The following is a 27,061-nucleotide window of genomic DNA, read 5'->3' on the forward strand; positions in this document are numbered from 1 at the left end:
TTCTTTCCCTTCTGCAGTTGAAACCTGGCTTGGGGGTCAAAGCCAGAAAGCAATCACAGCTACACCCAAACTCCAAAGGCCTTAACAAAAGGCAAAGGTGCTCTTCTGCACATGTGACAAAAAGACAAAAGGAAAAAAAATCACTTTGTACTAAAGAGGGCCACAAATAAGTATTTTGTTATGTTCAATGACTTGATAAGTTATCTCTTGCCTCGTAAAGGCCCCAACTAAACATAGACCAAAACCAAAACAAGCAGTCGTTATGATAACACAGTATATATATATAAAGATAATATGTTGTTACAATAAAGTTTATGGAAAAGATGTCAACAGAAAGTTTTCTTTAGACTCTCATCCTTTAAGACTTTTTCCTGTTGGCACTAAAATGAGGACAGATTTAATTTCTGAGACCCCTCAGCTACACACCATACTCTATGCCTCCCCTGCATTTAATTATGCAAGCAACTGCTTGGCTCCGTGGAAGGCACTAAGATGGCATGGCAGTCAGCCTTGCACATCATCTGGGATCAGCTTTTATGCCACCAGATTGAAAGGTCGCGCTGAGAGGCCCAGCATTGGCCCAATTAATTGGCTCCCTTAGGGACCGTCCACTGGTTCAAGAATGGTTTGCATGTGAGTGATGGACTGGGCCATCACGGCCTCGTGGTATCTGGGGTTATTAGGACAACCATAAAGAGAAAGGGAAAAATTGGACAAGGGGAAGAATTACTCCTGAAAGGGACGTGAAGAGACACACAAATGCCTTCATATAAAGGATATGCAGGAGAAAGTGCTAGGTTTGCTGGGCTGCTTACAGTGGTCGAGGTAGACAGCATTCTTTGAAATTGCCAAAGTTTGAATATTAATGAGAGGTCAGGGCTTAACCACAGCTCAGGCTCCACATAGAGAAACCCAAGCTGTCCATTCTCTCCTCCCAGGTAGAAGGCGACAGGGCTTGTTGAGGGAGTTGGGATTAAAAAGACGTAAAAGATGTAGCTAAAAATTTCCTGGGCTTCTAGATAGAAATTTAGATTTAAGGAATTCATTTCTGTAGATTACCTGAAATCCTTTATCCAAAACCAAGTAGCACATTTTAATGATGATTTAGCAGGCCCTTGGGTTGATGATTTCCTTATTAGGATCTCAAACCAATTGAGCATTGGTAGGTGATGGTTTTAGCTGGGGGCTGGGCAGGATAAGGGTGGGAAGCAGAAAATGGTAGAAGGTATGGTAATTTAATTCTTAAATAATGTGGGAATTACTTATTTAATGGTGACACTGCTGAGCTGTATGTGTTCTGACCCACAGCTTGACAAAGAGCTTTACTATTTACAAGAACAAAAAAATCAGTGGTCCCTTTATCGGAGGAATTTTGAACAATTATTTTTTTTTAAGTTAGAAAGTCATCTGGCAGATTATACAAAGAACTCAACCTTTCATGAACATTACTAATACTGCTACACGAAAAAGACTGAGAGAATAATATCAAAACTCCATGAAAATTTTCCAGATCTAAAAATGTGCATGTGTTTTTTTATAGGCCCCATGTCATACCATCAGGCATTAATCTGCAGAGGTACCTGGACAGAGGAATGAACGAAGTCTAATCACTTAAGCACCAACATTTTAATTGAAATATTTTAAGGGAACTATTTCAAAATCCTTTACCTATTTGCCCCATCTTAAAAGGGATGAAAACTGATTATGATCTTATGACATTGTTAAATGACTGTGTGGAGCTACTGAGAAATACAGGGCTACTTGTCCTCAAACTAAATGGCCCCAGACAGTCATGCTTTGAGTGTTCGTCTACATTGGCAGTTTTTAATCTTGCCTCTTTTGGTCAGTCCCTATTTTTTGCTAAGATCTCTGTGCCTCTACCAGCTCATTAGTTTTCCAAATCATTTCTTCTAATCTTCTTTGTGCTCAAGAAACAGCTAATTAAGATTTACTTAAGTTGTAAGTAAAACAAAGGGAAGCAAGTATTGAGGGCTGGATTGCTTACCTGGGAATAAACTGCATTAAGTTTGAGGCTCTGATTTTTCTGAACCTATGTTGGCTTATCAGAGACCTTTTCACAAACATTCTGGTTTCTTGGCTATGTTTCAGACAATTACTAAGTTAAAGTCCGGAGAAGTGAGGTTTGAATTTGAAAAGAATCATGATTAAGATTTAGACACAATTAAGTAAAATGCATCCTAGCTATGGAACACACATCGTCTCTTTCAGCTGTGAAACATGTAACTAGGAGTCAAAACGAACCAGTGACTAAAGAAAAAGTGGGATAGGTGTTTCATTTTTCCAAAACACAAAAGCAGCAGCCAGGCCATACGCAGAATCCTGTAGGAAAGTACTGTCTCTTTTGCTGACTCAGAAAAGAAGCCTATTTGCCATTCAAAGACAAATTAAACAGAGCATGGATCAGCTATGTGTAACCCTAGACTCAATTATCGGCCAAGACCAGGCAACATTCAGTTACCTTCCAAAGCATCTAAATACAGAAAATTCTTTGGGTCTATGTGGCCAGAATGTCATTGTCAAAATTTTCAGAGCAATTGAGTCTCGAATGGATTTGTCCCAGGAGAACTTGACAGAAGTTCCTTTAGGACAGGGGCACCCACCTCAGCTACCTTGCTGGGATTGCTGGGTGATAGGATTAAAGGTGCTCGAAAGTGGCACTGTGACCTAATGTAGCTCTCAAATCTGCTACACGCAGAGCCCAGGAATTGGGGACCGGCAGGGGAAAGAAGTCACTTATCCCATGCAGCATCTCTGCGTCCACAAGCTCAGGCGTTTGCCCAGACTCTCTTCCAGTGGGAACAGGAGGTGAGCCTGCCTATCACGCAGCACTGCCTAAAAGAAAACTCTAGGCTGATATGCTGATATGCAGCTCAGAGGAGAGCAGGGTGTCCCCACTAAGCATGTGCTGGCAAGACACAAGAGGATCCTAACATGAGAACACTTCTGGACAGAATCTGAGTTGGCAAGGATCTTGGATGCTCAGGAGAACTATGTCTGGCATACAGAAGCTCTGACTTCACATCTGAGCAAACGAGATTGCAATCAGGGAAGGTAACATCCTTAGGCCAGAGCCCACAGAAAAACCAAGGGCGTTCCTAACATAAGAAAATGGGAACCTTTTCCTCCTAAGTAAGAGTCATTCAGAAACAGAAATAAACTTCTTAGAGAGGACTGGGGAAAAGATATGCAAATTGGAGCATTATAGGAATCTGAAAGTGTCCCAGTAAAATAAGGTTCAAGAGGGGTATAATGCTTGACACCTCCAGGTGGAGGAGGAAGGAGATGGGGCCAATCTTCCTGTGCACACTGAGCCCAAGGGGATAGGACAGCCCCTGTGCAGGATCATCCCAATGAGACATTGAGATCCCACTTACGGAAGAGTCCAGTGAGATGGAGAAGCCACACATAGAGAGGGTCACGTATAGAGCATTTCAGCTCTTCCAACTGGACTGAAATATCATTCTCAGAGAGAAAGGTCAACGGGCCTGAAATGGTACAAAATGGTCCTCATCCAAAGGAGCCCTGCACACGCTGCCAGGGGCACGGCATTCTGCTCACGTCAGACTTGCACACTAGTCAAAGAACTTTCTTCCAATGCCCTAGCTCTTTTCTTAGGTTGGCTTCCTCTTGTTTTCTCCCCAGCAATTCCAACAAGCAAGCTGGTGTTTCCCTCACCGTACTATGTGCAGAACACCATACCTCCAAGATTTGCCAATTTCAAACATTCAGTCCCACTGCCCTATCTGTTGAGCCATATGCCTAGGCTCTTGGTTTGGAATTAAATGCATCCATAGCTAGGAAAAAATGCTCTCCAGCAAAGTTCCACTTGAAGGTGAAGACATTTCTGAATATCATAACTGCATCAATCCAAGAAGGGCAGTATTCATCTGTTAGTAATGACCAGGATGGCAGGCAGGTGGAGGAAGTTCCTGCTTTGCTTACTCTACCAGAGAGCTTATCTCACTCTAATTTAAAGGTCTGTCCTCATCACTAACCATGAGTTACATGGAGCCAGGGACCGTGTCTACTCTTCAGTACTGCTACCCAGAAACTGGCAGAGAGCTGAGCTTGCTAATGGTTGACAATAATTATTTTTTGATGAATGGGTAAATAAATCAATGAGAGAATAAATTAATTTTTAATATCCAGAGGCATGAAGAAATGTGAAAATATGCAAAAGTTGGAGACCAAGTGCTTTGGCCATAGAATCGTTTCTCACATGAAAGAAACGTGATCTCCTATTCCCAAGTGACAAAGGAAGAAAAGAACACTGTTAGCAATAACAGTTTAAAATGGGGTTTAAAAGTTTTGAGTGGGATTTTAAAGTAACCAACTTAACAGGGTAAGTCAAAATGACTGCAGATACAGACTCTACCACCTTCTGTTTTCAGGCCATTTCGAGAAGATGGGGGAGGCCTGAACACATCTAAGCATTTCTCAAAAGTGAAAAAAAAAAAGTGCTTGCATTGGTGTCTTCCAATGCCTCTGCTGCAGAAATATCAGCATCTGTGAAAACTGGTCTCTGCAGTGGCTCCTTAGCTACTGGTGAGCTCATTTGTCCTCCATTCTCCTTTCAGTAAGCTGCAAATCTGGTTCAATATTTTCTTTTCTCCATCTCCCTAAATTCTCCATCTTGGAAAAGTTTGAGCAAAATGTCCAGCTTTTCACCATCTCCTAATGCTCTAGTAATGAATTAAGAGTTAAGTGGGGTGCAAAGGCAATGAGAAAGCTTGTCAGAGTTAAGTTAGAGAATTTCATGGCAATTAGCACTGATTTGCGCTGCAAGAATAGGGAGAAAAAAAAAACACCATTTTTTTTCTTTAAGGAGAACAAAAAAAGCTACTCACATATACACAACCCCCAAAAAAGCCTTCAAGCACTGGCTGAAAGTGATACCATTGGATGACAGAAGAAACACACCAGATTAGCCAATTAGCATTCACCCAAGAAAAGCAGGAGCATGGAAGGGAGGTAAGGAAAGGAACTCATCAACAGCAATATCTACTTTACAATAGACCTGACCATTTATCTACCCAAAGGAAGTGCTTCCTCCCCACATTTTTTGTGACCCTCTCAACAATTCTGGGGGAAAAAATGTTAGTTCAACATTATCGCAAGCCAGAATATGACTTTATTTATGTGACAAGTTGACAACATACAATTTCATGCTTGTTGAGCTGATCGGTGTTATATATTCACTGTGAATATTATGAAGTCTCACCATTATAAATATGAAACAGTACACACTTATTCAAAATAACTCCAGCAGTGGCAATTTATAGCTTGGTTGTTTGTGTTCTTATGAAGTCCAAATGCCACCTTAAGAAGCTGCAGCTCGCAGAAACAGATGTGCAGTGTGACTGCGACAAAAATGGATTGATGATGACCTATGTGAAAGGAGGCTTATTACATTTTGGTCTGCATGGCAGCTGACACTGGTTTGTATTTAGATATGTGACTGTTGGGAACACTGTGTCCTTAAAGCTCTGTTTAAACATGGGCCAAGACATTTGTCTAGTGGACTAATTATTTTACCACACTTCTACGGCAAGTATCACTTCTTTTCTTCCCTTGGGGTAGGAGAATGTGAGTGTGTATGCACACACACAGCACACGTTTCCACTATGCTGAGGAAAGTCACAGCTAGTACTTTAAACCTTGGTCATATCAGGTAAATGTTGGCAAGATTTCCGGAATGGCTGCACAACAGGATTGTACCACTTTCTTGATCAGGTGCCTGGAGCAGGACAAGGCCACAAACCATCAAATCATAAACTGTCACAGTTACTCTTTTTAGTTGGCTTTCCCCCCTCCTCTTCTCCCACCTTTCTTTCTGTTAGCAAGCTTCAACCAATTTGCAAGTGTTGGCTTCCACAAGAACAAATTTGGAATAGTGAAGAACAACACGATTTATCCAAATGTGGAAGGAAATGAAGGAACCGGGCACCTTGCTAAAGCTAGATATCAAAAATTTGCATAAGTAGTTTCCCAACAACAGAGGTGCTATTTGGAACAAAATAAATTGCTTGTATTGTATGCAAGTGCACAGACCTTGACCAACTTTGTGGTTGCTTCCCTGGTCATAGAATGTCTCAAACACACCCAGATATTCCTTCCAAGAAGCTTGAGTCAGTAGCCCACAGTAGGTAGACCTCAAAAGGTCCTTGTTTATAGATTTGGAAGTCTGCAACATCTTTATTTGACAATTGAGAAAAACAAATCCAAATCACTTGAAAAATGAATTAAATTTTCTCCACCATTTTCTGTGTAACTCATTTCTTTCTTTTCTTTTCCTTTTTTTTAATTGTTTGTTTGTTTAATATTAGGCAATACCCTTAGCTCTTGTTTTGAGACCTAGAAATGATTCAGATGATTGAGACTCTGGATCTCTTTGAAACATTTTAATTACACACTTTCAGAACTTTCCTGTTCTAAGGAAATTTGCTACCCCAAATCTGCATCTCTTCCTACTTTCTCTGTTGAACTAAAGTGCGGGTGTTATTGGTCCGTCTAGTAATTCCAACCCACAAGATAACATAATCACATACATTCATTTCTCAGGGACCTTGGCAGCTCTTATCTCCTTGCTTTTATGATCTCTTATGAACAGCCAGGAATAGCAATTTGCAGCCCTGTTTGTAAAGCCATCTTAGTCGGAAACTAGCCTTCTCGTCTTTCATCACACAGTGATATTCTGCAGTTAAACCCCATTTGCCACAGCAAAATTTGCTCTGATCTCCATTTTAGAATGATGCCTAAGTATTCTCTGTGTGTATGGAACATATCAAACATGTGATAGGGGGCAATTATCATTTCAATGAACTATTTATTAATAGAAGATGGCTTGTGTGCTTTGCTTAGATTTATTGATATGCTGCCCACTGTACATTATTGTAGCCTAAAGCTATTTAGTTCATCAGAGTCTCAGACTAGCAGCTCTGCAGTTCACAGGGTCCTGATTTTTCTATGTGCTTTGCTCAACTTTATTTTACCATTATATCACCTAGAACATGAAATGCAATGTTCGAGTTCCATGTTAAATCACAATTGTTTCCTATTAAGTGTTCCAAGCTACCCATTTTTATTAACAGTTACTTTATTAAATCCTTAATAACATAGATAGAATAGTTAGTTAATTTGTGTGTTGAGCCATGGATGTTAATTTGTAAACATAATAACATACTGCAATCATTTGCATAATAGCATTTTAATCTTTTTAGTAAAAGCTGTAATTCCCCACAAAGTACACTGCAGTAGAAACTAAGTGACTATTGGTAATAATACAAAGGCCTTAAAATTCTGATCCTATTATAGTGTTGGAACATACCCAAACTGCTTCCATAATCTCTGAAATGTTACTGTTCTCTGATTTAGGTGTCTGTCAAGAATAAAAATGAAGTATAACGGGTAGCAGTAGACTATTTCCTAAATGTAATTTAGTATTCACTAAGCACCAGCACTTTGCAAATAGCTCTGAGGCTTCCCTTCAAAGTTCAGAGCTCCAGTTATGCATATTGTGGGGGGAACACCGTTGAGCTCATTCTCAACAGGGTTGTGCTGAAGAGACAGCTCTTATAAATCCTTCTGACTTGCAGTGTAGGCATCGGCCATCAAGGATCTGACTATAGAGTCTCCTCCCTCCCTGTCCTGCAGGGACGATTTTACCTCCTAGAACTGGCTTCCTCTGAGAAGTTGGGGAGAGAATTAAAAAGGGTAGGGGTAGGAGTCGGGGTAGGGTGGGGGTAGGGGTGGGTTGCATAAAGAAGCTGCCTCCAAAAAAATGGAATTCTATAGGAGGCTTGGTTCCCTAGAAGCCCATTAACACCAATCACAAAACTGGCAAAAAAATAAAATAAGTGTTTAAAAGTCAAGCCAAGGGCGGGTCACAGTAGCTCAGCAGTCAGAGTTGTCACCTGCCATGTTGGAGACCCAGGTTCTGTCCCTGGTGCCTGCCAATGTGAAAAAAAAAACGTAAAGCCAAGTCACTTTACGCAAGATCTGGTAATTCATTACCCATCTGGCTGCAAACCTTGAATGAATAACTTGCAGTAGTAATGGAGATGAGCAGGCCAACAAAATATTAGTGTTTATCATCTGAAACTGTGCAAACTACTCTATCATTTCAGAAAAGATAAGGCATGCACAGGTATCTCCTATCAGCACCTTGGAATAAATGGCTTAATGGTTAACAAGTAAATTATCTAAGTAAAAATTTGCCTTTATTAAGAGTAAGAGTGTGTATTTTGTTGTGTGTGTCTCTCTCTCTCCCCTTTTTCCTTGCTCTCATTCTAGCTACTTGTAATTCAGCCTCCTTAGCAGCCGACAGTAAAACACAGTAGCCTGCTTTGCTTTCAAACCCTACCTCAGAGTACACCCAGTCTTGACAGTAGCCCAAAAGGTTAAAGGAAAAAAAAAAAGGCGGCCCTTACAAAATTGCTTTACATCGCAGGCAATTCATTTTATAAAACCCACAATAAAAGTTTTCATTGTTAAAAGAATAGGCACATAATTATAGGGCCAACTTAACCTTGTTAAAAAAAGTTGTGAAGTCTCGGGTAGGGAATTGTGGAGAACTGTTTGACTCGATTAAACTCTGAGAGCTTTAATTCTCATCTTCTTAGCAGTTTTGTCTGTGATTCTTCAGAGGTGAGCCATCTGCTGGGCTGTATTTCTACAAGACTGCTACCAGACAGTGGTACAGGTATGTGGGCAAACAAATGCAGCACGTGTGCAGGCTTACTATGCAGGCACACATATGTGTTATACAAATAGACAATGCATCCAATGCCAGGCCCTGAGCCTTGAATAATTTAACCTAGACTCCAGTTTATGCAATGCAGGTCTAAGAGGCCATAAGCCGCTTTTCCCCAATTCTTCTCCATCTTTTTCTTCTTGTAAATATGTTGCCACTTTGTTGGGCCCCAGATACCCATGCAGAATAATTTTTATATGAATGATACATTTGAGATGTCAGGAGTTTAGGAAAGTGTTAGGCATGCCCATAAAATGGCTCACCTACTTCCTGGATTGCCCAACGTATCTGACATGGAATAGTTTATCTCCACCCAAAAAACATAAAATAGTACTTTCTAAAATCGTGCCTAACAAAATAGATCCTCACTTTCCAAATTGCTAATGGCTGAGAACTGGACACTTCCATGATAAATAGCAGTCAACTTAATTTCTTGTGACCACAGCTCCCATGAACCAAAGCAAGCACCAGGGAAGTTAGTGATGGTGAAAGCTAGTCATGTAACTAGTATCTTGTGACTTGTTACTTATTAGTAGGGGCTTATGCCAACAGACAGTGCTCTGTGGGTCAGAACTCCTGAGCTATATTTTTCCAGTGGTCAGCATAGTGGCGGGCAGGAAATAGGATGCTAAAACAGATGTTCCCAAGATAAGTCAGATATTATCAAGTCAAGAACCCTAAAACAGTTTTTTTATTGAGTAAGTATGTAGATGAAGCCCTCCCCCCACCACACACACTCACATACACACACATGAACAACAATATTTAGTTTCCCTGAAAGATAAGCCGACAGGAGAAGTTAAAAATAAAGCAGCAGACAGACTGGGTCAGACTGTTGCTTTCTGATTTGTGATTCTCCGAGATGAACATCTAACTGATTTATACACAGAATTTGGAATTTTGTGTAAGACTACAAATGCAAAGATAAGTACAACATAAATTTTTAAAATACTCCATAAGTCTCCATGAGCTTCAACATTCTTCAATGCTCTTATGTTACAACCAATTATCTCCCCACTTAAATGGCCATTATTTTCTTACTTGAAGTCTATGTTCTCCATAAGTGTCATTACCAAGTGTGGCAAAAATCTGGTTGTGGGCCGTAAATTTAATTTAAATGACAAACATTTATTGATTACAAATTGGAAATTCCAGAAATCTTTTAAAAAGTGAATATTGCAAATGAATTCAATCTCTCCACATAACAAAGGAGAATTTATTTATTCCCCAAATGATTAAATTAAGGTGAGCTTGTTTTTGCATGCATTTTTTTTTTTGCCTGTTTGTTTTGTTAAAATTCCAGGAGAGTTGCCATTCATAGAAAAGTCAGTCTGACAACAGGCGCAGTCAGAAGCAGGAATTCATTACCATGGAAGGCTGCAGAATTTCCTCCAAGGAGACAACTGAGAAAAAGCAGACACCACGTAAATTTGTAGACTGGGTTAAATACATCTGCCCCTGAGGCAGCAGGGGAATGGAGAGCCCCTTTGTAAAATGACTCACAAATCTAAGGAAAGCACGTCAGCTCCTAAAGGTGAGCTGAAACTTAACCTGGCAAAGAGATGCATAAAGTTCTAGTTCTCTTTGGGATATTTTTGAGTAAGCATTCCCAAAATACTTCCTCTATGAAAACCCTTTACTCTTATTCCTTCATCTGCTTTTATATCTTTATTTTTGTTGCCCCCCACCTTCCTTTGAACTGTGTATATACCTCTACAGCCCCACACACGAATATATTAAAATAGGTACACATACCTGGAATATCTATACATCCACACATGCATACATATATACATAAGTATGTACATGCATACATATATGCAATGTTTGCCAATTGCTAGCATATAAAATATAATCATATTGTAAGTATATATAAATGTATGCATATGTAGGTAAACACAGTCTTGCATTGTTTTCCAATTCTAATATAGATATATAATTTTATAAATACATACATACAAACACACACACACACACACACACACACGCACACACACACACACACATATATATATATATATACATACACATAGCTTGCCTTATTTACTGAATTGTTTCAAATTTCTTCTTTTGGTCTCCCAAACTAGATTAAAATCCTACTAGGAAACATCTTCTTTTGAGCTTTGTATGGAATCTTCTCATTACCCAACAGAGTTCACACCACCGACATGCTACAAATATTTGTTGAGGACTTACTTTCTGATGTTTTCTAAGAAAATGTCTGGAAAAACTTCAGTGAGCAAAATGTATACCTGCTCCCAAAATGTTCACCGTCAGCCAATCAGCCAATTTTGTTTTAAAATTTTTGACAGGTACACAATATATGTTCATTTTGGAAAAAAAATTAGAAAGTAACTAAAAGCCAAAAGAAGAAATCTAAAATCACCTAAATTCCCATCAGAATGTTCAAGCGTTCTTAAAAGCTTCCACCCTTGATTTCCTTATAGCAGAATACCTTATTAACATAGCAGTAACTCCTTCTCCACCTCTTCACAGTATAAGACCTTACTGGGAGCTCTAGTAATTACCAAACACAAGTGCTGGCCCCAGTTGAGTCTTCTCTCTGCATTAGTAAATGAAGGCCTGAGAATATATTATGAGTAATGACCTAAAGACAACTGCACTCTCACTCACCAACGAAGCCCAAGTAGCTGCATTCAGAAGTAACAGGCGCATGAATGAAAGATGCCCATTCAGTAGTACCATGAAGACATTAAAGCAGCAGTTAAAATAAAGCAGAGACAAGCTGCCCACAGTGACCCAGAAGGACCAATGTGTTCTTTAAGCTAACTCCATGCCACCCATCTTTACACACTGCTGTGCTGTAAAAAGTAGTTCTTTATTCTCCTCCTTCAAACAATACACAAAGGCAACAGAGGGAAGGAAGTTATGTTGCAATATTCTGAAACATAAATCTTGCTACCAGCCGGTCCAGGGACAGCATCCTGTTTTCCTACACATGAATCAGATTCACTGGAGGCTACACCTATAGGCCTGACGCCCTATTTTTATTAAAATAGGCTTCTGAATCATACCTGTTCACCTGCATATACACATCCAAATGGAGGTTGTGCAGGCAGAGACCCTTGTTTCTGTGTCTAGTTACTCAACTAACACGTATAACCACATGTTGGCATGTCTTCGATACAATTCAGGAACCTACTCTTCCCAAATTGTGACATTCCATACCATTCTCTGCTACTCTGAATTTACATAAAAAATTAACTTGGACGAAAATGCAAGGAAGAGACAAAAATAAGAAATGTCTATTTATTATCAGGTTTTAACATTCTGCTATACTATTATGTAGCTCTTCTTACTTTGATTAAAATTCTGAAATCCTATGGCCAGTTTCCAGCAGTGTCATCAAGGTGCTCAAGAGTCAGGGAAAAGTATTTAACTACTCAGTACCTTATTATATTCTGGGAATTTGAGATAGATAACGCTTGTTATTGGCAGGTCAGAGACGGCAGAGACCGTGACTGTTTGGCTTGCAGGAGTACAAGGACTTCTCAAATGTGATGAGGTAGGGCTTTGAGAATTGAAAGTAAGTTAGTACAGGTGAAAGTCCATCAGGAGAAATTTAAAGGCACAGGGTTTGGAAAACTCGGTTCCGTGCTGGTTTGGTAGAAGCAGCACAAAGCCATGGCCAGTCAAGGATGACCTGTAGCATGTGGACTCATTTTACAATTCCAGAATTCCACCTATGCACAATGGACACTTTCCCTTCCCTGTATAGGAAAGATGTCTGTGTTTACTCTGAAGAGCCAAAAGTGAAAGCGTTATCACTGTATGCAAATGCTCAAGCAGCCGCTGCTGTTTATAACTGCATTGCCACATCTGACCTTACCCTTTGCTTAGACAAAGAAGAATGGGTTTTGTGACATCAGAGTAAACTGTTGTTGGGAGTTATCTAAACAGCCGCTGTTGCTCTCTGTCATTCAAAGAATACCGAACATATCAGTCATGAGGCCCTGGGCATCTTGATATTTCTACATGGCTTCTGATTCTTCATATCCTATATCTTACAAAATGTGCTCTCAGAAGTTTGATCAATTCATCTTTAGTGCTTCAAAAAGGGAAATTTCAGTAATCTCTCTTCTTTAAAACAAAGTTTCTCAACCTTGGCATTATTGACATTCGGTGCCAGATAATTCTTCCTTGGTGAGAAAGGACTGTCTCCTCCCAATATTGTGGGACATCGAGCAGCACCCCTTGGGGCTACACACTAGGTGCCAGCATTACACCCCAGTCACGACAATCAAATATTTCTCTAGACCTTGCCAAATGCAAGGTCTTAACCAGATAAGAATCACTGGTTAAGATGACCTGATAAGAGATTAAAGTAAATGAACTTTGTGTTTTAGAGGATTAAAAACAACTCTATCAGGGATAGAATGTTACAGAGGGAAACCGAAGGAGTGCTATTGTGAGGATTAAGCACCTATAGTTAAGTAAACTAGTTGCTGAACCAAGTCTCCTGAGGGTGTACATGTGAAGTTTTACAAACATTCAGGCAGGTACCACAATGTGAAATAAAAGGGCATAAAGTCATGGGGAAAGCTTTCTTTTTAAAAACTAGCCCACAGTGGGGGGCAGTGGGGGCTGATACTATCACATCATCACCCCCTTCACACATACCTTTTAGTTATTTCTTAGTCATCACTTACAGAATGCATGGCGTTCACTCAATATGGAATATCCAATTTTTAGATAAGAAATCTATAGAGATGGACCTTTTTGAAAGTACTATGTTTTTTTTTTCTTTTAATGCAGCATGACTAAACCTGACAAGTACACTAAATTAGGAATGTTTAATTTACCAGTCCCAACCAGCCAAGTCCTCCCATGAACTTTCTAAGACCTGGCTGAGAAACTTGGGAAAATAAACTAACCAGAAGCCTTCAGTATTTTCTTCCTTCCTACCCCTTCTCCCCAGCCCTAAATCCACCACCTGAAGCATTCTTTTAAGACCCACTTAAGGCTCCAGACATATTATAAAATCTTAGCCTTCAGCAGAACCATAACCAGCTCAGCTCACCAGCTCTCCCTGCTTCCATGTGCACTCACACTGAAAGGGAAGATTCTGTTCTATTTTTAAATATATTGAGCAAAGAATCAGTTTGCTATGTCTTTGTATAGGATGGTTGTCACCCAAATTCACTGTCATCCTGTTCTTATCAATGCTATAAACTTTAAAGTCAGATAAAATTGGGGTTCAAATCCTAGGTCTTTCATTTGTCCACTGTGCTATTTGGGAAAAATCACTTGCCCTCTCTGAGACTCAGTGGCAACTGCTTATGTAAAATGGGAATTATAATAATACCTAAGCAAAGGGTTGTTTTGATGGAAAAGTGAGATGACGCCCATACAGCAGAAGTGTTCCACAACGTTGGCAATTGTTATGGTTATTGCTGTTATCATTATTATCTTATCACACCATATTCACTCTAATTTTATCCCCAAACTTCCATGCAGTAAATGCTGCAAAAACTCAGTAAATATAGCAAAACTGGTTTTCCTACTGACTCAAGATTTCAACAAAATAATTTTGAAGTATAAGAAATGTCCCTGGTGGTGGGTAACAAATATATAAAGTGCTTTGTCTGGCACACATAGTAGGTGCTCAGCAAATGCTAGATGACCACAAGGGGCTGGTGGTGGTGATAACGAAGGCTAGTCAGTTCAACAGTCTTTATTCTCCACATTTTCCAGTATACTCAGTGGAAAGTGTTTGTCTTTATAAAAAAGCATTTCTTTTCAAGTAAGAGAGTACTGATCTTGTGAGAAAGATCCTCTTTTCTCAAAGTAACACTTAAATAGGAGTAGATAAACATTCTTTATTATAGTGCAAATATATAATAAGAGTCTAAAGTCTGGGAGTTAATTCTTACCACCAAGAGTTGATGAATTTTGACTAATTTGTAATATTAGTAATTAGTACTAATATTACAAATTGTAATTTGTAAATATTAGATTAGTTGAGTTTGGAAATTTTCATAACATAACAGAAGGAGCAGTGGTATAGAACAAAAATAAAATGATAATAATCAACCTACTCACCTATTTTGTAAAGCTAATAAAGGTAGGCATCTAACCCTTTGCTTAAAAAGAAATGGATTTGCTATATTAATTTATATTAAGTATCATTTATTGCTTAGTCTCTTTTTGTAGGAAATAGATGAAGATGAAGAAATTTAGATTTTTCTTCTTCTTTATCAGAAAGTCTTCAACAATCCCTTGGTATTTCAACACAGTCTAATGTACTTTGTAGTTGCTTCTTAGCCCCTTAATTCTCGAAAAAAAAAAATCCATTTGTTTTCCAAACATCACTTTTCCACAAAATAGGAAATCGTCTAACTGTGATGAAAAGCCTTTTGATGATAGCAAAGTAAGAGCCCATTATGCTTTCAGGTTTATTACCCCGTTTGTCTGGCCTAAGCCAAGTTCAATGAGAAATAAATTTCCACTGAGTTATATCCTTACCTCAAATATATTTGAAGGCTCATTGTTGTACTGATTGGAAATTATTTCTGACTGGTCACTGCACCACTTTAGTCCACCCAGAAAGCTGTCTGTATCCAAGTCGTTCACGTCTAGTTCAGAAAGGTCAAGTTCAGGAAGATCTGGGCAAAGAGGCTGGTCTTCACCAACCAGAGCGGCACACTGTAGAAGGCAGAAACAAACAAACAAATTCTCATTAACCACAGGAATTTATTAAACTGCAATAGCACGTGATGGGAATTAAGCTTTAAATTTAATGACACCACCAAAATTAGTCTATAGAGTTTTGATCACCAGGAAAACCATCCTAAATTCTTCACTCACTTTGCCTCCTAAAAGCATTTAACCTGATCCATTGCATCCAAAATTCTACCCCCAAACCCATGGCAAATGCCATATTTCCATGAAGCCTCTTTGATTCTCCCAGTTAGAAATCAGATGGATTTATTTGCACCTCTTTGATAGCACATACAAAGTTTTAAAGCTATTTCATGGTTAACTATATGCAGTTTCACTCGACTCTTGGAGTATAATCCCATTTGGACACTATTTGATTTTACTTAAGAATTGTCACTGCACAAAGTATACACTCAATAAACATTTGCCAAATGAGAAATAGAGCATCGAAACAATACTAGGAAAACTCTCTCCATTTACGCTCCTTTTAACCATTATAATCCGTATAATTCATTTAGCAACTAATGACGCAAAGTCTTATGACTCGTCTATGGCTCTCCTAAATTGTTATTAAAATCATTTACTCTTACTTGACTTGCCATGAGTTTCTGGACTCAATCTTTAAATAGGTCAAAAGCAAGCTCCTTTAGATAAAGGACAAAAATCCTACTTTTCTTGTATGATCTTTATACCTTCCACTTGATGTAAATTGAAAGCCGTGTATATTGGTGTGTGGGTATGTGTATGTTTGCATGTGTATGATTGGAACTCCCTGGTTCCTGGAAGAGAAAAAACACCACCATATATATGTATTTCCATTATATGTATATATATACACACACACACACACACAAACTATTCTCCAAGTGAATTCAAAGCAACAGCTTTCCTTTAAAGTTTTCAAATGATTTCAATGTATTGAAAAATTTTAAATACCCTCTACTCAAGCTGGGCTGCTTATCATCAGTGCTCTTTTAGACTGTCACAGTCATTCAGCTCCTTGCATGGAGCAGATTGTCCTTTACCTGTCCCACATCACAGCTTTTCCAGGAAAGTGTATCCCTCTAACATGAGGCGGTCTCCTCGGTTTGAACTGACTACCTCAATTCCTGATTCCTCTGTGCAGAAGATCTTCAGATGGTGGAGAAGTCTGCAGAAACTTTCTATCGCAGGGATCTGGTAAGGGTTCTAACCACCTGCAATCCTGAGAAACACACTCAGAACCAGGATGCACGTACTCGGAAGTGGCCCCTTCACAGCCCTCACTTCCAAGGACAAGGTCAGAAGAGATGCTGTAGAGGTGTCCATATGCAGGCAGCAGTTCGGTTGGGAGCTGAAGATCCTCCTTGACATTTAGATTTTGTATAAAATAAGTTTTACGCAGATTTTTTTTCTCGAGCACCCCTGCCATCCCTGGCAGGCTGTATTCCACGGATCATATATAGCAGCGTGATCATAAGCCACACACTGAGAAATAGGTACCACTCATGGAGTCAGCAGTTGGTAAGGGGAGGGTGGGGGGAGCCCATATAGCACCGGGCTCTTCCCTGACACCATGAGTCCCCATGAGATCCCAAACAACACCACCAAAGGAAAGGCAAAGAAAGGTCCATCCTCTCTCCATTGAAACTCTTTCCTCATCATTTTATCGGTCTTTCCTTTTTATTATCCTAGTTAACTCAAAGTTACAGATCAGTATATTTGACTAGGTTTATAAGCAAGCAGAGGCTGGGCTGAAGAGCAGATTTTGTCCTGGTACAATGTTCTTATTTTTTTATGGGTGTAACACCTCCCAGGCACCACACTTGTCCACAGGGCTTATCTTCCAAGTGCAAACACATAGTAGCTGCTCTTCCACAGCCCAATCAATTCAGAGACAAGGGGTAACTTTTTCAGTGCAGCAAATAAACCTTAGGATTGCACTGTGAGGTAGCACTTAAGAAAAAAAAGCATAAACAACCCAAGAGCAACAAACACAAAAACATAGAAATGAACTAGAAAACTCAGAATCCCTACATCTTTCTGGCCTTAAGTTCCTGTTGTAGAAAGTAGAACTTAGAAAACATGGTTTGGAAGGCTGAAATGTCATACTGAATGGTGAGCAACTTCTTGCTATCTCTCTTTAACTGCCTTTTCTAAGCATGGCTTGATCAAAACCCCTTAAGCTTCTAGGAATATGCATTTAAACTTCTAAAAACTATCAAAGAGACCAGATCAATTTGCATATTTGACCATCCTATAATTTACCTATTTCTTTTCCCTTCCCTTCCTCTTCCTTTTCTCAACTTCCCTCCCTCTTTTCCTCCCTTCCCCCTCCCCCCATCTCTCCCTCCTTCTCTATCATTTGTGCCTCCATGCTATGGTTGAAATAAAGAGCATGTATTCTTGCCAATGTTGACGTGCTAATAAAATCAGTGTTTCTGAATGTGGCATTATCCTGCTAATCTAAAACACATTAGTAGTAGCAAGTGTTCCTGGTATTAATTTATATTTGGCCTTTGGATGATGCCAGACTTAACAGTCCGAACCCTGTAGCTGTCCTCATCTGACATGCTGATATTTACTACTTCCCTATACATCTGTAACAGGTGTGCTTTATTGCAATTACAGAGACACATTCTACTGCCTCTGTGCAACTATGACAGCTATTTCACAACCATAGCCTTAATTTTATAATAAGATTTAAGAGGATAAGGCAGTCACTAAACACAAAAGGCTAATTATTGTCCATTCTTTCACCCCAACAGACTTTCCTCTTAGTTAAGGAGCAGACAATAAATTAGCTTAACTACACTGATGATAATGAATCATTATAATTAAGTATAATTCTCCATTAACCTTTTGGAGGTTTTTGTGCCAATGATGGTAAATTTTAAAGAGCGAGAGAAAGAAGAGTGGACTCGGTTACATTAATTATATTAATGAAAAAAATAAAGAATCTTACTTCTTAAAAAAAATTTATCAAGCCAGAGGAAAGGGGGGTGAGAAGGGAGGCAGTAAAGAATGACAGTCTGCATGGAGTGTATGTCATATGAATTGTCTCTATCAATCTTAGTAACCTTATTGTACATCACCTTCATTAAACTGTGAAACACTGGGGACTCTGAGTAGCTATAGTGATATAGGCCTTTATTAACCAATGTGCTGTCCTGTCATTATGTGCAAAAGGGCATAATACATTTTAGGATGACAGCAAACATTAATGATTCAAAAATGAAAGCTGCCTACGCTACCTGCTGCTGCTCGTAATATTTTAGACCGGCGGAGGTGATTCCCAGGGCTGCTGCCGCGAGAGCTGGGCTTTGGCAGATTGCTGCCCACAGCGTAACAGAGAAGCGCCGGGTCGCCTCAGCCTGCCGAGTGGCTCAATCCATGGCTGGACAATTAGCTGGATACCTCACCTCCTCAAGCGAAACAAAAGGGGCCACTGTTCTAAACGGTTCCGAGGCTTATCTGAAAATGACTGCAGGAATTCCAAGGATTAAAACAAATCTTCCCTATTTCCATATGATCTAGTTCCTCAATCAACTCCTAGCAGCATCAGGAATAATACATGATGGAAAAATGAAACTACAGCAGATGAGCACCACAGTGCCAGCCAGCCAGACACCCATAGGACACTCCAGCTACTCAACGACAATTAGGACTCTGAAGCCACTTACAACCCTGATTCATAATAGCTACAGGACATAGGCATTATCCGTGTCTATTCAGCCATACCAAGAAATCACAACAAGATAAGAATGATTACAATCCGTAAATAAAACCTGCCAAGGCAAGGCAGGGCGAACTTAGCCAACGTTTGCAAACCCAGCAAAGAGTTAAGAATCCAGGGCATGCCTCGCTAGATAGGAAAAATGCATTCGCAGACGGCCTTGGTCAAATTATTTTCACTTGAGATGTGTATCACTTCAGATGTGTATCGCTGCCCCACATGGACATCTTATTTAATCAAATCACGTGTGGCACTTGATCCTCCCCCTTACCCTACGTGCCCCCAGCCACTCAGAGGAAGCACTCGCAGTCCTTTGCCAGATTCATTGTTAGCGGCTCAGATCCTTCATGCACTTCAATTCGGGTCCATCTCACCAGAGTCCACAGAAAGTTTCACTTGTTTCCCAAGTTGCCCAAACTTTCCGAGAACATTCCATTGTGCTGAATGCAAACATGCCGAGCTGCTCCGTGCCCCCGCTAGTCGTTCTAGACTCCAGAGATTACGAGGAAATGGCTCGCTTTTTCCCCCCTGTATGAATTGTAGCCAGCAGAGGCTGTGGAATTGATGTATTGCCGTCTATTTTTACACAAGCAGCGAGCAGCTCCACACGCAGTTTTGCATAAACTCTTATTCTCTCTCCCGCTTCAGGCAGCTCTCCGTGGTACAGGGAGATTTAACCACTGGCTTCCCGGCGGCCGCGGCCGACGCTAACGAGAAGAAACCTTGCACAGTAAGGCTTTTTTGTTTGTTTTTTCTGTTGTTGCTCTTTTGGCCAGATCTTTCAACCACATATAGAAGTTTTAAAGGGAGCAGCATCGTGGTTGTACGTTCTGTGAAAAAAGCGATCTTAAAAAGCCCAGCAGGAATTATTTAGGATTTTGTGAGTTCTCTGTCAGATGAACAGAGAGGGAGAAAATTAAAATCCGGACTAGAGTCAAAACGGACTATATCTGAACACTTTCATTTTAATATTTTTATCTTCATCTTTATTATAAATAGAAATGGCATTTTTCCAACCAGGCCACTAAACCCCACTGGAAAGACTTCAGCTTCTGATTCATATCAATATCTTAGAGCATAAATATTGCATATGACTGGAAACAGGGCCAAAGGCACATGGAAAGAGTTTCCAACTGCCACAGATACTGATGACAGCAGCAAAGCTTTGATTTGCTCAGGGCATCTCAGAGCCACCTTAAAATAGCAAACTTATTGGAGTTAAGATAAGATTGAGATTCTCTTCCAAAAGCTCCTGCCCAGGCTACTTTTCTGCCTCCTCTCCTCGCCCCAGCCCTTCCCCCTTAGAGAAATAATTGCATCCAGGGGAAGCTTCAGTCCTGGCTGCAATGCCCAGCCCAGCCCCAGCTCACCTCGATGTCACTCCATACAGAGTCCTGGTTGCACATATCCCACGCCATCCAGCTCCTGAATGACGCCAGTCAAGCTTTTTCAACTCCAATCCACAGTGACACAGAGCACACACTCATGCAGGCAACCAGCCCTTTACTGAGAGTGAACTGAAGGCACCTGTCTTACTACAGTCCCCAGTCACATGACAAAGCTATTAAAAAGTAGGCTGGGCTGTCACTCACCCAGCCTCCCTTCTCCTGTGCAGCTTACTGCTCAAACTCGTGACGTCACTCAAAGGCAGCCCTCTGCCTCAGTGAAGTAACGCGTTAAAAAAAAAAAAAAACGGAAAGAAGAAAGAAAGAAAGGAAACACTTGGACTTTTGGAGGCTTTGAGCATCATGCTGTGATTAAAGCCAGCTTTGAATGCCACAGACTTTAAACGGAGCCCCGGCCATATAATAACTAAAATCCTCTGCAATCTTTTTTTAATTTATTTTCCTTCCCAAATAAGCAAGTGGCAAAGCTCCCTGTTTCATGACAGTAACTACAGTCTCAGTTAAAATGTGCATTTCTTAAGGACTCTAATTCAAGATCTCCAAGTGGACCAGTCTCCGTTTGGACTGAAGAAAGATTTATCACATGATACATTTTTATGAGACATTTTCTAATTGGGGGGAGTGTTTGAAAGCAGCAAATGGGACGTTTTTTGCTTGTTTAATCAACAGAACAGCCTGTATTTGTTAAGGTATAAACAAACTCTTCCATCAAGAAATCAGCTGTCCCCATGGCACTAAGGAATACCACCAGCTCCTGAAGTGTTACTGCAGTTTGTTTTACTCCATATAAGGAGAACAAGCAACAAAATACCTTTCTTTCAGTCACCTTCTAATTATTTCCATTTCTCTCATAGGCTCCCAGAAAACAAGTGTTAGTGTATTAGATGCTGCTGATATGCTCAAATCAGCTTGGTTTTTCCCAGCTTGCCTTTTTTTCATACATGTAGCATTTTCTCACAAACTGCCTTAGGGTGCCTTTTTGAATAAACACTGGATTCCAACCCTCACTGCCCTGGGTTGTGCAGTTTGTGCTGGAAATCAAGAATGTCCGTGGAGTGAAGGAAAAATACCGGCACGCTATTAGCAGGAATACTCATTTCTTGAGCTTTTTTTTTTCTTTCAGCTTCTACCCTGAGACAATGAGGGCTAATGCAGGTGCAACTGTTTTATGATGACACTACATATTGAATACATAACAAACTAAGGTACTAGACACCGCAGAAAATCACACCCCAAAACAGTACTGTGATTTGTCTTAACCCTTCTGGACCCAAGAAAGAGTACCCACATATATGTAGATTAGTGAATAAATTCATGCTTTAGTAAAAATGTAAACCCAACATGCTTTTGAAATCACCTCAATTTGTTTTACTTGATAATAATTTATCTGGAAAAAAGAAAACTCCCCAGGTATGTAAAACTAATTTTTAAACACTAGTAACTTAAAACTCCTGTTCTATTGAGGTGTATAGTATTTTCTGAATTAGCTATCTCCTTATAAAAAAATAAACATTTAAATATTAAGGTGCGCAAATGTTAAAGTGAAAGAAAACACAATGTTTCTTGGTTTAGAAGAGATTTGTACACTTTGATGTCTGCAACAAGTTGCCAGTAAATTCCTGAATAATGTGATGAAATCGTCACATTATTGGACATGAAAAGATGGCCAAAAGTTTTGACATTTTAAGTTAATGGAACACATTTCACTGGCACAGTCTCTGTCTCATACCTAGCAGAAAATCACTGAAGTTTTAATTTTGTAAATCAAAAAAGAACAGCAAAATACAACCTCAGGATTATTTTTATATATGCAATTTGTGGCACTACTCTGTGATCCACATAAAGAAACACTTATTTTCTTCCCAATTACATTCTGATTTAATATAAAACTTAAGTAAATTATTAAAATTCAGGGCAAAGGTCATTGACTCCACCTACAACACAGTTAACTGTGAAAAAATATTGGACACTTGGCCAAGGAAGGTCGATGTTTATAAATTATTATCAGAAGATGCCTGAGCTAAGACTACATGTAACACTCACTTCTAATTGCGTTCATTGAATGCTAGAAACTCATATATATATATATGTATGTATGTATGTATAAAAATTCTATTCAGTCCTTTTAGAGAAGTTTTTTACACTGGAACATTTTGTATTATTGTTTTTTATTTTTTGACCTGCTCACATTGCATTATTGGGGTTTTCTTGTGTGCTTGTATTTCTTTTGTTTTGCTTTTTGCCACCTAATTCCACTTATTCTGAATAAGGGGAGTCACAAGAAGTGGTTTCATATATGTGTGTTTTTTCCCCCTTCACCATCACAAAAGGGTTTTTTGGGATAAAAAAAAATCTAAAGGATTTATAAGCCACAGCATACTGCCTTTTTTCTTACATTTCTAATACTGTACCAATCAAAATTTTAAAAGATTCTCGGGTCAAATTAGAGTATCTTCCACATTTTCTTTTTCTTTCTTCAGTATCAAAATTACAACTCTAATGAGAGGGATATTCTAGAGATCTTATACTTTTGTTAATTAACTCTTCAGATTAAAAATTCTCTTCTGTCCAGTTTTATTTTCTTTTGTCAGGAAAAACTTAAATTGTTAGTTGCTCACCAACCCAATTCCAAGACAGTTTCTATATTCAATTCTCTCTCTGCCTTGACTATTTCTTTTCCTCTCTCTCTCTTCCTGCAGCCCACCTCTCATACCTTCTTCAGCTCTGCCTCCAAGATTTCCAAATGTTTGGTTTCAATCAACAAAGCCCTATTGAAACCCTACATTGTGCCAAGAAGGCATTTGACAAGGACGACACAGGGGAGATGACAATTTTAGGGGGAGTGCAGCCTTAAAAATTGAGGGAAATTTGATAGGAGAAAGCAATGTTATTTTGCTTCAACATTCAGATTCCTCTTCTATCCCTTAAAACACACTGTTTTAGGTACAAGTCCTTTCACCGGCCATTACAATTCACACCCAAATCAAATTCATTTTATTTCAACAATAGAAAGAGGTACTTATTAACATCTATGGAGCCCTTAATGTTCTATATTTCACAGAGCTTAGATTCTACCCAGATGGAACTTCTCTCCCCTCAGTAGTACCTTTACATTCTCCAAGGCTCTCATGTTGGTAGAAGCAGGAGGAGAGTCTTTCCTTAGAGTGGATAACAAAGGAGAGGAAAACCTTAAGAGATTAATTCAATTTTACAACAGAAATATTTGACTAAGTACATAACATCTGGGTTTCCTTCCTCACTCAGTTCCAGATTTCAGGCCTGTTCCACTCTCTATATTTCAGACAACTCCACATCATTAAAAGAAAACACACTCAGACTCAAATACCCAAACATGTAAAAAAAGTAAAAAAAAAAAAAAAAAAAATTGATTTGTACATCATTAGTGTATATAGGCAGTTAAGAAATAAAGAGCTACTAGTGCACATATCTTTGCCCATTCATTTTTATAAGCTTATGATAAACTACATGAGAACAAATTCAAGGCTGAAACTTTTCAAGGGAGAAATTTAGAGAGGAAAACATGTACAGCAGAGCTTGCATGAGCTAGCTGTTAAGGTCAATTCACATACCGCATCTCATTCAATTTAACCCTCAAAACACCCCTATGTAGTTTATCTGTGTACCCATTTTACAGCTGAAGAAAATGAGGTACACAAAAGGCTTAGAAAGCAGCTGGGAGAATGGGGATCTTTGAAAGCCCTTCTAGAAAGAGCTAAAGTTTCCTACATAATATTCCTTCATTCATTCTAGTGTTTTCATGACTAGAAAACAACATTCCTGGGAATGACGCCTACCTAAAGCATTCTTCCAGAAAGAAAAAAGCTCTGCCCAGAATTGCTAATATTTTAAAAGTTAATCATCACTGACAGGCATTCAATTCCAACTTATTTTTAATTCTTATGGGAGCTAATTGATCCTAATATTCCACTTCATTTTCTGAGAACACCCTCTGGGTCTCTGGGACATGTTTGAGTCTGATGCCTCGGAAAGCAAATGAGTTGGTAGGAGGGTAGATACAACAAAGACCTCTAGTCTATAAATACCCTAATATTAAATCTTCATTTACACAAAACTGCCATGGGGAAGTCAATGTGAACAAAGCATCTTTGGTGAAACAAATAGAGGAAAGCCAATGGCCAGCTTTAGTGCCTTCTAGCGCTGTTTCTTTTTTAAATAAGTGAAATACAACTCATCTCTCATTTCCAAAAACACCTTCTGCAGACCACCTTTAAGTAACTGAATCAACCAATATTTTAAGATCTCAAAATTTGCACTTGGCTTATTTCAAATAAAAACAACAACAAAAAAGTGACATGAAAATTAATCTGAGGTGCAATCAATTGAACTAATCTAAACATGAGGCAAGAATTATGCTTATTAAGCATACAGATTAAAGTTAATAAAAGGATGGTTAAAATCTGATTTTGTCTGATGTTCAACTTTACCGAATGTGCATCTACAGGCATTTTCCTTTACTTTAATTATTTCAGGTTAATTCATCTATAAGGCAGTGAATTATTGATTATTCAGACAAGAAATGTTCAATAAAATTGTTTAGCAATTTTTTACTGCAACTGAAAATAAAGCAAATTATAGTTTATTAAATTAGACATTTAAAAACTCAAGTGATAATGAACCTCAACAGCATAATATTTCAGTTAGTAAGAATGATACCACTAACTTAAGTTAGTGAAAGCCAGAGAAAACTGAGGTACACAAATCCTTACATTGAAAAACTGTTTGGTAGTCAAACAATTCCCCAGGTATTTAATTCTAGAGATTGGATTCTAATCACCTGGACTTTTCTTGATTTAAAGGACAAAAACTGTATTTTTCAGCTACTCTCAAAATGGAAGAATGAAAAGCAAAAATTTTGATCACATTTTTAATCCAACCAGATAGAACCTTTGAAGGGCTTAGGTTATTGTGCTTGTGTTCTTTTTGTAGATTTTCTGGTGCTTTGATATCTGAATTTCCCTCCATCAGAACTAATATATATTCCAAAAATGGGAAGTGGGGGAGTTAGAAAGGAAAAACATTCGTTCTTGAGAAGTAATTAGCTTAAGGTCAAAGCTAAATTTTGTGGTGACATAGCAAATCTTCTACTTCATATATGCAGTACAACTAGACATAGGATTTTTAAGGAAACATTCTTAACCAGGGATACCACTTCAAGGTTCGACCTCCACATTTGGCAGCTCAGTAAAAAAATAGATGTCAAATATTGCTGGTAGGATTACAAATGAGTACAATCTTTCTAGAGAGCAAGCAGGGAAATATGCATCAAAAACTTTAGAAATGGGCATCCACACAGATCCAGAAATTTTACATCTAGAAATTCACACTAAGGAAGTAGCAGGGGGATATGAACAAAGATTTCTGTTAGGAGGATAGTCAATACAATATTATTTATTTTACTGAAAAATGGAAAATAATGCAAATGTTCAGCATTAATGGACTAAGTGAATAAATTATAGCACAGTATGCACATTATTCAATGCTCTCATTAAAATCAATGTAAAATATATTTAATAGTCTCAAAAGAAAATGCTCAAAATATATTACGATTTGAAATTAGGCCTGAAAACACTACAATCATAACACATTTATATAATGTAAATATACCCACTTAGAAAGAAAGAAAAGAAGGTTAAGAGGAATATATAACAAGCTGTCAATACTGCTGATAGCATTAAAAAGTCTTTTGAGGGTTTGTGTGTGTGCATATGTGTACCTTTGTGCAACTTTTTAAATTTTGTGTGATAAACAGGCATAACTTTTGTATCTAGAAGAATATGTATTCATTTTTTAAGAAAGAATATAGAGTTTCAAACTTATAGTTGTTCCTTTTACCCAAGGAATGGAGCAACTGGAAATATGCCTTGACATCCAAGTTGTCTTAAATATTTATCATATATTTAAAATGATAATCATTTCTGGCTATCTTACCAAGTCTTTCAGTTACACCAGCCAGGCCACCAAGCTTATGAGTGATGAGCTGATAGGAGTTACTACCTGGAACTCATAGAAACCTTCTGGAAACTTAATTACAAGGACAGGGGAAGTTGTCAACTAACCTTAGCTTGCCTCAGAGTTGGGCCCAAACCATTGACTCCCACGGCTGCTATCTCTTTCCCTTTTTTTTCTCAACTTGAAATTTCATCAATTAAGATTCAACAAACTTTTTACAAAAATTCAATTAGCCTTGGTAGGGTTAAGTCATTTATACAAGAGCTTATATTTGTTAATCAACTTTTCTCTTTCCTTCCAGTGTCTCATAAAGTCCAGGAGCACATACCCAGAAAAAATAAAGAGTAAATTCTGTGAGAATGGAATGACTAAAGTATTAGGGAAATCTCTCAAGAAGAGATTCTACCAACAGGGGATTAGAAAGGACAATGAGAAGGGGAACAAAAAAAAAGGCTTAGGGAAAGAGCTCTCAGAGACGTGGTTTTTACTGGAAGC

At 38.7% G+C, this 27,061-nt stretch overlaps 1 protein-coding gene across 3 annotated transcripts in view; it reads right to left on the reverse strand.

The window, feature by feature from the left end:
- The window catches only part of PPARGC1A (PPARG coactivator 1 alpha), a 328,446-nt gene that overhangs the window by 85,524 nt on the left and 215,861 nt on the right, over positions 1-27,061 (reverse strand). For 2 of the 3 annotated variants that reach the window (XM_077136510.1, XM_077136512.1), the window contains one exon: positions 15,260-15,439. In XM_077136510.1, the coding sequence (XP_076992625.1) occupies positions 15,260-15,439 (180 nt within the window). Of the gene's footprint in view, positions 1-15,259; positions 15,440-20,539; positions 20,755-27,061 lie in introns of those variants that run through there. The other variant, XM_077136511.1, reaches the window with a different exon arrangement.

Source organism: Tamandua tetradactyla, chromosome 19 (assembly GCF_023851605.1).
Source record: "Tamandua tetradactyla isolate mTamTet1 chromosome 19, mTamTet1.pri, whole genome shotgun sequence".
Lineage (NCBI taxonomy): Eukaryota > Metazoa > Chordata > Mammalia > Pilosa > Myrmecophagidae > Tamandua > Tamandua tetradactyla.